This window comes from Oncorhynchus keta, chromosome 2 (genome assembly GCF_023373465.1).
Source record: "Oncorhynchus keta strain PuntledgeMale-10-30-2019 chromosome 2, Oket_V2, whole genome shotgun sequence".
NCBI lineage: Eukaryota > Metazoa > Chordata > Actinopteri > Salmoniformes > Salmonidae > Oncorhynchus > Oncorhynchus keta.
In genome coordinates, this window is record NC_068422.1 from 55,685,910 (window position 1) to 55,700,445 (window position 14,536).

General features: G+C 41.7%; 1 protein-coding gene across 7 annotated transcripts in view; it reads left to right on the plus strand.

The window, feature by feature from the left end:
• Positions 1-14,536, plus strand: part of fam184aa (family with sequence similarity 184 member Aa) — an 80,703-nt gene that overhangs the window by 19,436 nt on the left and 46,731 nt on the right. For all 7 annotated transcript variants that reach the window (XR_008078902.1, XR_008078899.1, XR_008078900.1 and 4 more), the window contains exons 5-7: positions 724-909; positions 5,964-6,086; positions 10,122-10,283. Coding sequence is in view for 3 of the 7 variants with exons in the window: in XM_035800816.2 (XP_035656709.1) it covers positions 724-909; positions 5,964-6,086; positions 10,122-10,283 (471 nt within the window). In the remaining 4 variants the exon portion in view is untranslated. The remainder of the gene's footprint in view (positions 1-723; positions 910-5,963; positions 6,087-10,121; positions 10,284-14,536) is intronic.

Consider the following 14,536-nt stretch of genomic DNA (forward strand, 5'->3'; position numbering starts at 1 on the left):
CAGTTGTACCATGTAGTGAATCTGTTATTCAATGTGTTTGGATAGGCTTATAGCAGTAAGACCAAATGTAAATTTGTTTTTGGTATTTTTTTTATACTTCAAGGGGTCTTAAAATGTAAAACCAAATAACTAACATGTTATACAAAAGTATCCTTGGTATAACCTTCCATATAGCTTAGTATATATGCAAATGTATGTGGACACCCCTTCAAATGAGTGGATTCAGCTATTTCGGCTACACCTCAGCCGTTGCTGACAGGTGTATAAAATAAAGCACACAGCCATGCCAACTCCATAGACAAACGTTGGCAGTAGAAAGGCCTTACTGAAGAGCTCAGTGACTTTCAACGTGGCAACAAGTCAGTTTGTCAAATTTCTACCCTTCTAGAACTTCCCGGTCAACTGTAAGTGCAAGGAGAAACAATGGCTCAGCCGCGAAGTGGTAGGACACACAAGCTTACAGAAGGGGACTGCCTAGTGCAGGTGTCCACATACCTTTGGTCATGTAGTATACATAGTTCATCATTTCTTTGGCGGATTTTAAAACATCAACATATTGATTTTAAGAACCATCTGCTCTCTATGGGGAGGGTACATTCAGCTATTAGATTTCAGCTGTGGTTGGTTTCATTACAGCCATCGCGTGTAAATGCTTCATGTATCTATGGCCCTCCGGATCTGCCAGGGTGTGAAATAAATCTTGGCTACCCCCCCCTTCCCAAGTCCCTTCGCGAAGAGAGGCAGGGCTATGAGAAGGAGCTAGCGAAGCTGAGGGGCAAATACGAAGAGGAGGGTGTGAGATTCAAAGAGGCCCAGGCACAGGCACTAGAGGAGCTGTCGGAGAAACACAGGGTGACGCAGGAGAGTGCACAGAACGCTGCAGAGAAGGAGACTAATCTATTGATGGCTGTGAGTACCATGCACACACACTGCACTACACACTTGTTGTTTACACACTATTTAATACACTCTATTTATGCTACACTCTGTGCACACACACACAGCCACACTCAAGCCCAGTATCCATACATATATTAATAAACAATGAACCTGGTACACACCCCCAAGCCTACATACAGTGCCTTCAGAAAGTATTCACAAACCTTGACTTTTTCCAAATTTTGTTGTGTTAGTCTGAATTTAAAATGGAATAAATTGAGGTTTTTTTTGTCACTGGCCTACACACAATAACCCATAATGTCAAAGTGAAATTATGTTTTTCAAAATGTTTACAAATGTATTAAAAATGAAAAGCTGAAATTCTTTGAGTCTAAGTTGACAACCCGTTTGTTATGGCAAGCCTAAATAAGTTCAGGATCAAAAACTTGCTAAACAAGTCACATGGATTCATTCTGTGTGCAATAATAGTGTTTAACATTTTTGAATGACTACCTCATGTCTGTACACCACAAATACAATTATCTGTAAGGTCGTCCCTCAGTCGAGCAGTGAATTTCCAACACAGATTCAACCACAAAGACCAGGGAGGTTTTCCAATGTCTCGCATATAAGATGCCCTTACTGGTAGATGGGTTAATAAAAAAGCAGACATTGAATATCCCTTTGAGCATGGTGAAGTTATTAATTACACTTTGGATGTGTATCAATACACCCAGTCATTACAAAGATACAGGCGCCTTTCCTAACTCAGTTGCCGGACAGGAAGGAAACCACTTAGGGATTTCACCATGAGACAAATGGTGACTTAGAAACAGTTAAATGGCTATAGTAGAAGAGCGCTGAGGATGGAATGACTTTGTAGTTCACTTTCAGTCAGTCAAATTTTGTACAACATAGTATGGGGAGTCGTACACTCTTTGGTTGAAGGATCTACAATCACTAATGACAAGGCCAATGAAATCCGCACCTCGCTGGAAACCCCACCTTCCACAGGTGATAGGCATGGATTAATTCCTTAAATTATTCCCCTCTTTACCTTGATGTGAACGGGAAGGATTCACGGTACTAAAACAAACAATTGGAAAACGAGACTGTCGTACGTTGCTCCAAATAAATTCCCTCATAGTGGTAGAGCCTGCTCACCACCTGAACATTTGTGCTCAAGGTTGTACTTGTTCTCATAAGATTTCTTATCATGCGGATATACAGTTGAAGTTGGAAGTTTACATACACCTTTGCCAAATACATGTAAACTCAGTTTTTCACAGTTCCTGACATTTAATCAGAGTAAAAATTCCCTGTCTTAGGTCAGCTAGGATCACCACTTTATTTTTAGAATGTGAAATGTCGGAATAATAGTAGAGACTAAATGATTTATTTCAGCTTTGGGCTTCTGGCTTCTGGTGACGATAGGCAAACCTTGGCACATACTGTAAACCGAGTTCCACAGTGTTCACGGGTGTTAAAAGTGTTGTCTGCCATATGTGAGTTTGATGAAAAGTGTTCCTTCGCCATGTTCAGACACACAGTTGTCAAGACTGGTGGAAATGGAAGAAGAACCAAGTGTTACACACATCCATGCTACTGTCTTCTATTTAATCTCTCTAGGCTTCATAAGAAACCAGAAAAAGAGCTGTCTGTCTCCAGCTCAGCCCATTCCGTTTCTGGGTCTCGAGCTAGACTCATTCATGTATCACGCTTTTCTATCCCAACAGAGGGTGCCCGGGTTCCGGCTCTGCTTCGCCACATTTTGGCTGGGTCACGCACTGCATTTCGCCAGTGCCAGGAACGAAACCACCAAGTTGTTCTTCTGTGGTCCTTCTGTGGCTCAGTTGGTAGAGCATGGCGCTTGTAACGCCAGGGTAGTGGGTTCGATCCCCGGGACCACCCATACGTAGAATGTATGCACACATGACTGTAAGTCGCTTTGGATAAAAGCGTCTCAGCTAAATGGCATATATTATTATTTATATTATTGTTCCCTTGGGGCTATTGTTTATACAGCCCTGGACACGTACTGCAGCCTAAGCCTGTCGCTTGGGTGTCCCTGTCAGGCCCACGGGCCAATGCCCAGTGGTGAGATTCTCTGCTATTGTCAGGGGCTGAGTGGTGTCCCGCAAGGTGATCACGACAGACGCTGTACGAAGGCAACTCAATTTGGCGGGTATGGATACTGGTGTGGCACACCCTGCATGTCTATTAACCACATTATCTGGAGGTTCCCCCTGTTTTTGTTGGACCGTTTGTTCCAGTCATAACCGACTATGTCAGTGGTGCCGTGCATCAACAGATAGGGAGAGACTCACTCTCTCTCTCCCTCCTAACCTTGGCTCGCTTTCACTTTGGGTGACACGTCCCCGGTTGCCTCAACTCAGATCTTTTAAGCAGGTATATTGGAGGGGGTGCGCCAGGAGGACTTACCATTGATTCTTATGGCCCCCCGTTGGCCCAGGCAGCCTTGGTTCACAGAGAACATTCACCTTTTGGGCGGGGACCTGTGGATTCTCCCATTGCGCAGGGACCTGTTGTCCCAGGCACATGGGCAAGTTTGGCAAGTCAGGTGAGAGATTTGGTTCCTATGTGCCTGATGGCTAGAGGTTTACTGCCTTATGTTATTGCTACCATTCAGTCTGCAAGGGCGTCCTCCATGAGAGGGTTTGTCCTCAACGAGAGGGTTTTATGCGTATAAGTAGCAAACGTTTGAGCTCTGGTGCCAAGATATAGCACTTGTTCCTTTTCAGTGCTCTGTGTTCCTACAGGAGCTTTTCAAGTGTTCTTCATTTAAAAATGTACATTGCCGCTGTCTGGTGGGAATTGACGGAACCTCACCGGGGGCGGTCCTAAACCTATTGCACCCACACGGGACTTGGTGCTGGTTTTGGAGGCACTGTGTGCAGCTCCCTTTAAGCCTCTGGAGTCAGTAGATCTGAAGATCTTCTCCTACAAAACCTCCCTGCTCATGGCTTTGGCCTTTGCTAAATGTTTTGGGGACCTCCATGCGTTATCCATACACCCTTCCTGTTCTCAGTTTGACCCGGGCGACTATAAGGCGGCGTTGCGTTCAAATGTGGCCTTTGCCCCGAAAGTCATGGGTATGTCCTACAGGTCCTTAGCTTTTGAGCAATTTCCCTTTTTGTCTCCTCCTTTTGCTTCTGAAAAGCAACAGAGGTTACATGCCCTGTGTCCTGTGCAAGCTTTTCACACGTACATTGAGCGGAGCTGGGATATCTGTTTATGTGACCAACTTTTTGCCTGTTTTGCTAATCCTGCTCACGGCAGGGCACTCTTTAAGCAGCGTCTTTCCCCCTGGATTGTGGAGGCTCTCTCTCTCTGACATTTAGCAGCAAGGGTTACCTAGCAGTGTTCACGCCCACTCCACCAGGGGTCTGGCAGCATCTTGGGCATTGTTTAAAGGATTTACTATCGGCGATTTTTGTGCTGCGGAGAGTTGGGCATCATTTTGTGAGGTTAATCATTTGGATGACACTGCTCCCAGTATAGCACACAGTATTCTTACAGCTGGGACAGAAGTAAGTCACTAGGCAGTGCACTGTGTGTGCAATATCCAGACTACCGCATCTGGAGTGGGCAGGTCTGGGTGGTCTGCCATGGGCAATTTCATTTAGTATCTGTTGGGGTCGGCTTGTTGACTGACTGAAAGCGAATGTAACATTTGGCCCCACAGGTTCCTGGGCTCGGTGAAGAGGGGTATTCAATTTAAGCAATGAATCCAAGCCTCACGCTTATCACCTGTGGAAGGCAGGGGCATCCAGCGAGGGGTGGATTTTATTGGCCATGTCATGTGTGAGGTCCTTCAACCGAAGTCGGGAGAGTGCGATTCCCCATAGTATCTTGTACCTCGATTCCCTCCGGGGAACAGTAATTATAGTAATAACATTACGTTACTCCAAATACTAGCCTAATTGACAGAGTGAAATTAAGGAAGCCTGTTCAGAATACAAATAGTCCAAGACATGCATCCTATTTGCAACAAAGCACTAAAGTAATACTGCAAAAAATGTGGCAAAGCAATTCACTTTTTGTCCTGAATACAAAGTGTTTTGATTGGGGCAAATCCAATGCAACACATTACTGAGTACCACTCTCCATATTTTCAAGCATAGTGGTGGCTGCATCATGTTATGGGTATGCTTGTAATCATTTATTACTGGGAAGTTTTTCTGGAGAATGGAGCTAAGCACAAGAAAAATCCTAGTGGAATACTTGTTTAGCCAGCATCACTACTCTGGACGGTTTTGACTTAGAATATGTGGACAACTACAAATACCTAGGTGTCTGGTGAGACTGTAAACTCTCCTTCCAGACTCACATTAAGCATCTCCAATCCAAAAGTAAATCTAGAATCGGCTTCCTATTTCACAACAAAGCATCCTTCCCTCGTAAAACTGACCATCCTACCGAACCTCGACTTCTGTGATGTCATTTACAAAATAGCCTCCAACACTCTACTCAACAAATTGGATGCTGTCTATCACAGTGCCATCTGTTTTGTCACCAAAGCCCCATATACTACCCACCACTGCGACCTGTCCCTCAAGTTAAGCATAGAAATGTCAATGACTGTCAGGCAAATTTAAAGTTTTCTTTAAACAGCAGTCTCAGTGTGTGATTGAGTTTTATAATCTATCATTTTTATTAAATGAAAATGTAGTCTAATAAAGGTATTTAAAATTGCACATATTATATTAATTTTCCATTTTTTATGAAAGGTTTTAATGAAATATAGACCTACTAGTCCTATATACTTGAATTATTTTACATTCATCAGCATTATGATTTCCAGTGCTCTTGATAGGTCGTTATTTCATTGGGGGCGGGAATAGAAAACCTAGACGAAGAAAGTTGCAGCTGTCCGTTATCAATGTGAGATCAGCTAAATCACTGGTTTGTTCTTGTGGGTTTTGCTTTGCAATCAAGTTTATTTTAGCACGACAATGTATTTAATCTCCCTCCAGTATTCTTTTAAGAAAACCAGTGCACCATGCGAAGTTCAGCTTCTTTGTTGCATCTCAAACTCATCTGGGTATTGACCGTCACTTTAGGAAATGGGGCAGGAGTTTGAGATTCGGCGACTCTCATTGGAGGAGCAGAAGAACTGTCTCCAACAGCAACTGGACAACCTGAAGAAGGAGCTTTCTGCCAAGCTCAATATAGCCAATCAAGAGGTAAGGAAAGTCTTTGACATAAACCAGGTTTCCATCCAATTATGCAATTAACGTACCTGTCAGATAAAAAAAAATCATGACAGGCCAGATTACAACTCTCAAATTGGCAGTACATTTCCTAAACGTCGACCAAACAAAATTGGCTAGAGAAGGGCCAATAATTTTTTTGTCAGTGGTTAGATAATGCGACAAATTGCAGTGGGAACTATTTCTTGGGCAATTGCTGATATAATTACCACCATATTGAGTTAAATTTGCAGTCATATGATGCTATGTTATGTGGTCCTCCCACTACCTCGACTTGAAGAAGCATGCACAGTTTAGTAGGCTTCAGATAAAATAAGTTATGATGAACTTCACAGGGTGGTGAAAGTACACCAGTAGATCGAGTGTTTAATTGGTAAGCTGGTGACATTATGATCGATGCTTGCCTGCTAATTGACAAATACTAATTATCTAGTTCTTATGTAGGCCTCCCTCTGCCCTGTATCTGCGAGCTGTTGGCTAAAGCGCAAGACCAGAGTGAGCACGTTTGAAATAGTTCCCACTGCAATTTGTCGCATTATCACACGACTTTTTGCACCAAAACCATCAATAGAGTTAAAAGTGGGATGGAAACGCATAGAATTTCATTTTTTAAATTCTGTGTATGAAAAGTTATATGACAAATTGATTTTTCTGTGCGCAAGCCTTTGATTTGCAAGAAGCCAGTGTGATGGAAATGCACTGTTGCTAGTAAAATGTGCATATTAATTTGTGCAAACTAAAATCTTGAAAATCGTTCCACAAATTGATGGCTGATTTCTTTTAAAAGTCCTTATTAGCAGTTTAATTCATTTTTATCTTCATTACAGCAAACTTAACTGATTCATGGTATCGTATCCTATTGTGTTCTCTGTTACTGTACTCAGTGCAGCCGTAGTACATGGATTGGAAACTAGCTCGAGCATCTGCATCTTAGAATTTGCTTAAAATGCAAAAATAGACATTCTGAAAAATCCAACACCAATGGCAAGGTTTGCAAAGCTACCAGTAATTGACCAAAGTTACTAGAATTTTGGTAGATTGCCATAGGTTTTCTGTTAATTATTGGAACGTTGGTAACTTATACTTTTTAATAAATTTTAAAACATGTACAAATATAATATTAATTCTTTATATCTGTGTCCATGAGTTTTGGTTCAAGAGAAAATAGCCTAATTAATGAAAAAAGCATCAAAACAACAATGCCATTATTTTTAATTACCTCTGCAACTCGTCACAAGTATTGACTTTTTTCACAACTGCCACTAGTTTGACGCAAAAACATTGACAACAAATATATATTGACATAGAAAAATAAATGTAATCAAATCTAATTTGTCACATGCTCAGAATACAACCGGCGTAGACCTTACAGTGAAATGCTGACTTACAAGCCATAACCATCAATGCAGTTTAAAGCTAAAATAAAAAAATAAGAAATAAAAGTTACAAATAATTAAAGAGCAGCGGTAAAATAACAATAGCGAGGCTATATACAGGGGGTACCGGTACAGAGTCCGTGTGCTAGGGCACCGGTTAGTCGAGGTAATATGTACATGTAGGTGTCACGTCCTGACCTTAGTTCCTTTTTTATGTCTCTATTTTGGTTTGGTCAGGGCGTGAGTTGGGGTGGGCATTCTATGTTTTGTATTTCTGTGTTTGGCCTGGTATGGTTCCCAATCAGAGGCCTATCGTTGTCTCTAATTGAGAACCATACTTAGGTAGCCTGTGTGTGTGTGGGTAGTGGTTTCCTGTTTTGTCACCTGATAGGACTGTTTCGTTTTTTTCGTTGTTACACCTTTGTTATTTTGTGTTCAGATTAATAAAGTTAACATGGACACGTACCACGCTGCATTTTGATCCGATCCTTCATATTCCTCATCAGACGAGGACGAGAATCGTTACAGTAGGTAGAGTTAGAAAAGTTAATATGTTTAATATGAAACCCTCATATTAAACACCAATGGTATTCAGAAAGTTAGTTGATGGTTTATATTTAGGATAATGTTTTACAGCTTTGTCATTCTATTTATTTTTGTTTTTAAGTCATCTTATTTAATAATGTAATATATTTTGTGATGAGGCCACACAGGGGGCCAGAGATAATTACGCTGTTGATCACGCTCTCCGTAGCCGATGTGAGCAAGACCTTTTAAACAGGTCAACATTCACAAGGCTGTGGGGCCAGACAGATTACCAGGACGTGTATTCAGAGCATGCAACTGGCTAGTGTCTTCACGGACATTATCAAATTCTCGCTGACCGAGTCTGTAATGCCAACATGTTTCAAGCAGACCACCGTTGCCCCTGTGCCCATGAAAGCGATGGTAACCTGCCTAAATGACTACCGCCCCATAGCACTCACGTCGGTAACCATGAAGTGCTTTGAAAGGCTGGTCATGGCTCACGTCAACACCATCATCCCGGAAACCCTAGAACCACTTCAATTTGTATAACGTTCCAACAGATTTCGATCGCACTCCACTCTGCCCTTTCCCACCTGGTCAAAAGGAACACCTATGTGAGAATGCTGTTCATTGACTACAGCTCAGCGTTCAACACCATAGTGCCCTCAAAGCTCATTCCTAAGCTAAGGACCCTGGGACTAAACACCTCCCTCTGCAACTGGATCCTGGATTTCATTGACGGTCCGCCCCCAGGTGGTAAGGGTAGGTAACAACACATCTGGCACGCTGATCCTCAACACGGGGGCCCCTCAGGGTTGCGTGCTTCATCCTCTCCTGTACTCCCTGTTCACCCACGACTGCGTGGCCAAGTGCGACTACAAAACCATCATTAAGTTTGCTGACGACACGACGGTGGTAGGCCTGATCACCGGCAATGATGAGACAGCCTATAGGGAGGCGGTCAGAGACCTGGCAGCGTGGTGCCAGGACAACAACCTCTCCCTCAAATTGAGCAAGACTAAGGAGCTGATCGTGGACTACAGGAAAAAGGAGGGCCGACCATGCTCCCATTCACATCGATGGGGCTGTAGTGGAGCAGTTCAAGAGTTTCAAGTTCCTTGCTGTCCACATCACCAACAAACTTTCATGCTCCAAACACACCAAGAAAGTTGTGAAGAGGGCATAACAATGCCTTTTCCCCCTCGGGAGACTGAAAAGATTTGGCTTGGGTCCCCAGATCCTCAAAGTTGAGAGCATCCTGACCGGTTGCATCACTGCCTGGTATGGCAACTGCTCGGCATCTGACCCTAAGGTGCTACAGGTGGTACTGCGTACAGCCCAGTGCATCACGAGGGGCCAAGCGTCCTGCCATCCAGGACCTATACACGAGGCAGTGTCAGAGGAAGCCCCAAAACAATGTGAAAGACTCCAGTCACCCAAGTCATAGACTGTTCTCTCTGCTCCCACACGGCAAGTGGTACCAGAGCACCAAGGTCCAACAGGCTCCTTAACAGCTTCCACCCCCAAGCCATAGGACTGCTGAACAATTAATCAAATGGCCACCCAGACTATTTACATTAGACCCCCCTATTTTGTTTTTACACTGCTGCTATTCACTGTTTATTATCTATGCATAGTCACTTTATCCTTACCTACATGTACAAATTACCTCGACTAACCTGTACCCCCGGACATTGACTCGGTACCCCCTGTATATAGCCTCGTTATTGTTATTTGTTAATTTGGTAAATACTTTCAACTATTTCTTGAACTGCATTGTTGGTTGAGGGCTTGCTAGTAAGCATTTCACGGTAAGGTCTACAGCTGTTGTATTCGGCTCATGTGACAAATAACATTTGATATGAATTACAGACAACTGTGATAATCTGAAGTACCCAAAACAGCCACTAAATGTCCTTTGATAGATTACATAAAATCCTTCAAAGATACCAACATTCTGGTAGTTTTCTGGTAAACTTAGAACATTTACAGTAATATACTCTTCCCTTTTGCAACCTTAGGCATGGCCGTTCTTCTCTGCCACTACTACCTGATTTGGTCCTTGAGTTGCATGACATCTGACCTCATTTCCCGTCCACTGCAGGTGTCTCACCTTCAGGAGTTGGTGAAGGAAGGGGAGCAAAATCTTGGCTCTGCACACAGCCACATCTCCAGTCTGAAGGACACCCAGGAGAAACTATGCATTGAACTGGACACCACCAGAGCCAGAGTGAGAGAGACCAGCAACCTGCTCACTGATCTGCAGGTAAGACTTTTGAGAAGATGTGCTTTATGCTCAGATCTAGGATCAGCTTGCCTCACCAAATCCTCACACACTATTTTGTGCATACCATCAAATTATATTACAAAATGTCTGATTTAATTTACTTCCAGTTAATTTAATTCCTAAATCAACCCTAGTACACTGAAAATAAACACTCTTAAACACTCTCTTATTCTCTCCTCTAAAAAATAATAATAATTGAAATACAGAAATCTTGACAAGATCTCAAATATGTCACTACTGTATATGTAAAATGATTAAGGGAATACCAGATACATGCATAGATATTCCTATATACAGTACCAGTCAAAAGTTTGGACACACCTACTCATTCCTGGATTTTTCTTTATTTTTACTAAAATTTACATTGTAGAATAATAGTGAAGACATCACAACTATGAAATAACACATACAGTATGTAATCATGTAGTAACCACAAAATTGTTAACAAATCAAAATCTATTTTATATTTGAGATTCTTCAATTTAGCCACCCTTTGCCTTGATGACAGCTGTGCACACTCTTGGCATTCTCTCAAACAGCTTCATGAGGTAATCACCTGGAATGAATTTCAATTACCAGGTGTGCCTTGTTAAAAGTTCAATTCTGGAATTAATTTCCTCCTTATTGCGTTTGAGCCAATCAGTTGTGTTGTGACAAGGTAAGAGGGGTATACAGAAGATAGCCATATTTGATAATAGGCCAAGTCCATATTATGGCAACAGCAGCACAAATATGCAAAGAGAAACGACAGTCCATCATTATTTTAAGACATGAAGGTCAGTCAATCTGGAAAATTGCAGTTGCAAATAACAATCAAGCGCTATGATGTAATTGGCTCTCATGAGGACCGCCACTGGAAAGGAAGACCCAGAGTTACCTCTGCTGCAGAGGATAAGTTCATTAGAGTTACCAGCCTCATAAATTGCATCCCAAATAAATGCTTCACAGAGTTCAAGTAACAGACACATCTCAACAGCAACTGTTTAGAGGAGCCTACATGAATCAGGCCTTCATGGTGTAATTGCTGCAAACAAACCACTACTAAAGCATACCAATAAGAAGAAGATACTTGCTTGGGCCAAGAAACTCAAGAAATCTGTCCTTTGGTCAGATGAGTCCAAATTTGAGATTTTTGGTTACAACCTCTGTGTCTTTGTGAGACACAGAGGTTGTAATTAAACCCAATTTTGTATTGCTGATTCAACTTGTTAGCCAGGGTTTGTGCAGATAAAATAATTTACAACTTTCAGATGAGACTGAATTAAGATGACAATTGATATTGACTGCTATTGATGTAAAATATTACTAGGTCTTTAAGAGTTTATTCGGAATATAACAGCTCTATAAATATTATTTTGTGGTGCCCGACTCTCTAGTTAATTACATTTACATGATTAGCTCAATCAGGTGATATTAATTGTGGATAAATTATTTTATAGAATAGCATGTCATATCACACGGCATAGCCAAAGACACGACAGTGGTAGACGCGATACTCTGTCTGTTCTTTCCTAGCCCACGTTTGCAGCTGCTGTTGCTAACTCAACGGCTAGGAGGTATCACTTCTGTAATGAATAAGAGTTAAAAGTTTATACCATTCTCAAAAGCTCACTCTGAGGTTGGCTTAGTTCTGTAGTTGACATGTTAGTCCTTTTAACGCAGAGGCTGCAGACCTCACATACTTGGAACAGGAGGTTGCATTTTCATCAAGGCTTTATATAGTGGAGCGAGAAGTGTGTGTTTGAAAAGTTTTATAACCCAGGTCTCTTCACAGGGGCGGGCTACTGATTGAGCAGAGCCCTAACCTTATGAAAACCCAAATCTCTCATTTGGAAGCTAAAATTACATTTAATCTCTTGACCAATAATTTTATATTCAACATTTTAAATTGAACAACAATTCCATGTGACTCCGATAACTACAGTGTGCAGACTTTCCACTGTAGAGTTTATGTCATCCTATCATTGATGAGAATGTCCCAGATGACAACCAAACTGACACCATATTCATTAAATACCACCGCATATGTTCAATTGGTCGGATTACCAGAATATAGTTCATTTTCCCCTCACCTTCTGATGTTCCCAGAATCTCTATGTTAACCAAGGGGTTTTCAAATTTCACATCAGTAGGGTAGAGAGAGGAAGAAGGGGGGAAGAGGTATTTATGATCATAAACCTACCCCCAGGCCAAGGTCATGGCAGTGCTTAGTCCCACTATCATTTGTTTTTCAACAGGACAATGACGAAATACACCTCCATGCTGTTTAAGGGCTATTTGTATATGAAATGGATGGCTGTGTAAAAAATATTTTACTGCAAAAGGGGTTAAATTTATAGATATTGTGACACACCCTAAACTCAAAAAGTACAGAATAATGCCAGGTTGGAAGGGGGATGGACAAAAATGTGGAATACAAGTAGTCAGTCTTCTGCCCTACATACACAAACAAACAGCATCAGGAAATCTTAATGCATCTTGGAAATATAGACCTGTTAACACAGATATACCATAGGCGGAAATGTCAACTATTAATATTTATGATGAATGTAAGCTTTACTTTTTGGTAGCTGATTTAAAACCTCTAGTGACTCCCCATCCCGCAATGAGGGAGCGTAATCATGGACTGACACTAATTAGCATAACGCAACGGACATAAATATTCCTAGAAAATATTCCTATTCATGAAAATCACATGTGAAATATATTGAGACACAGCTTAGCCCTTTGTTAATCACCCTGTCATCTCAGATTTTCAAAATATGCTTTACAGCCAAAGCTAGACAAGCATTTGTGTAAGTTTATTGATAGCCTAGCATAGCATTTTGTCCAGCTAGCAGCAGGTAACTTGGTCACGGAAATCAGAAAAGCAATCAAATTAAATCGTTTACCTTTGATGAGCTTCGGATGTTTTCACTCACGAGACTCCCAGTTAGATGGCCAATGTTCCTTTTTTCCAAAAATATTATTTTTGTAGGCGAAATAGCTCCGTTTGTTCTTCACGTTTGGCTGAGAAATCGCACGGAAATTGCAGTCACGAAAACGCTGAAAAATATTCCAAATTAGCTCCATAATATCGACAGAAACATGGCAAACGTTGTTTATAATCAATCCTCTAGGTGTTTTTCAAATATCTATTCGATAATATATCCACCGGGACAATTGGTTTTTCAGTAGGACCGATTGGAATAATGGCTACCTCTTTATTTTATGCGAGAATCACTCTGAGAGCATCAGGTGACCACTTGCGCAATGTAGCCACTTACGGGTATTCTTCAACATAAATGCGTAAAACTACGTCACAATGCTGTAGACACCTTGGGGAATACGGAGAAAAAGTAATCTGGTTGATAGCCCATTCACTGCTCAATAGGGCCGCATTGGAACGCAGCGCTTTCAAAACATGAGGCACTTCCGGATTGGATTTTTCTCAGGCTTTCGCCTGCAAATCAGTTCTGTTATACTCACAGACAATATTTTTACAGTTTTGGAAACTTTAGACGTTATTTTTCCAAAAATGAAAATACTGCCCCCTACTCACAAGGTTAATAGACAACTTTCCAAGTCAAATTCTGCCTGACAAAATACATATAGTTCCACATGTTTTTGTGTGTGTTATGCCTATTATAATCTGCTCTGAGGAAAACAAGTGGATTCAGACATTGGAATTCGATTTGAGGTCCAAGGATCCTTTGATGGATTTTTTTTATTTTTAGACGCTACTCTTGAAATTAAGTCGGGAGCCACCACAGATGATCTTTGGGGCCACCGTGGATTTTGTCTCAAATCCAATATGATATCCAAATCCCGTATGGCCACCATAATACCATTTGATGGAGGTTAAATAATGTGTAAATATGTATTTTGTATAAATGAGGCATTTTTTCAGGATTGTGTTCAACTCTCATGACAGAGGTCAAACGTTTTCACAAGGTTTTCACACACTGTTGCTGGTATTTTGGCCCATTCCTCCATGCAGATCTCCTCTAGAGCAGTGGTGTTTTGGGGCTGTTGCTGGGCAACACGGACTTTCAACTCCCCCCAAAGATTTTCTATGGGGTTGAGATCTGGAGACTGGCTTGGCCACTCCAGGACCTTGAAATGCTTCTTACGAAGCCACTCCTTCGTTGCCCGGGCGGTGTGATTGGGATCATTGTCATGCTGAAAGACCCACTGGCACTGCCATGCCTCTGTTTTTGAATACGTGAAGCCAAGTAGCTTTTCAATGTGTG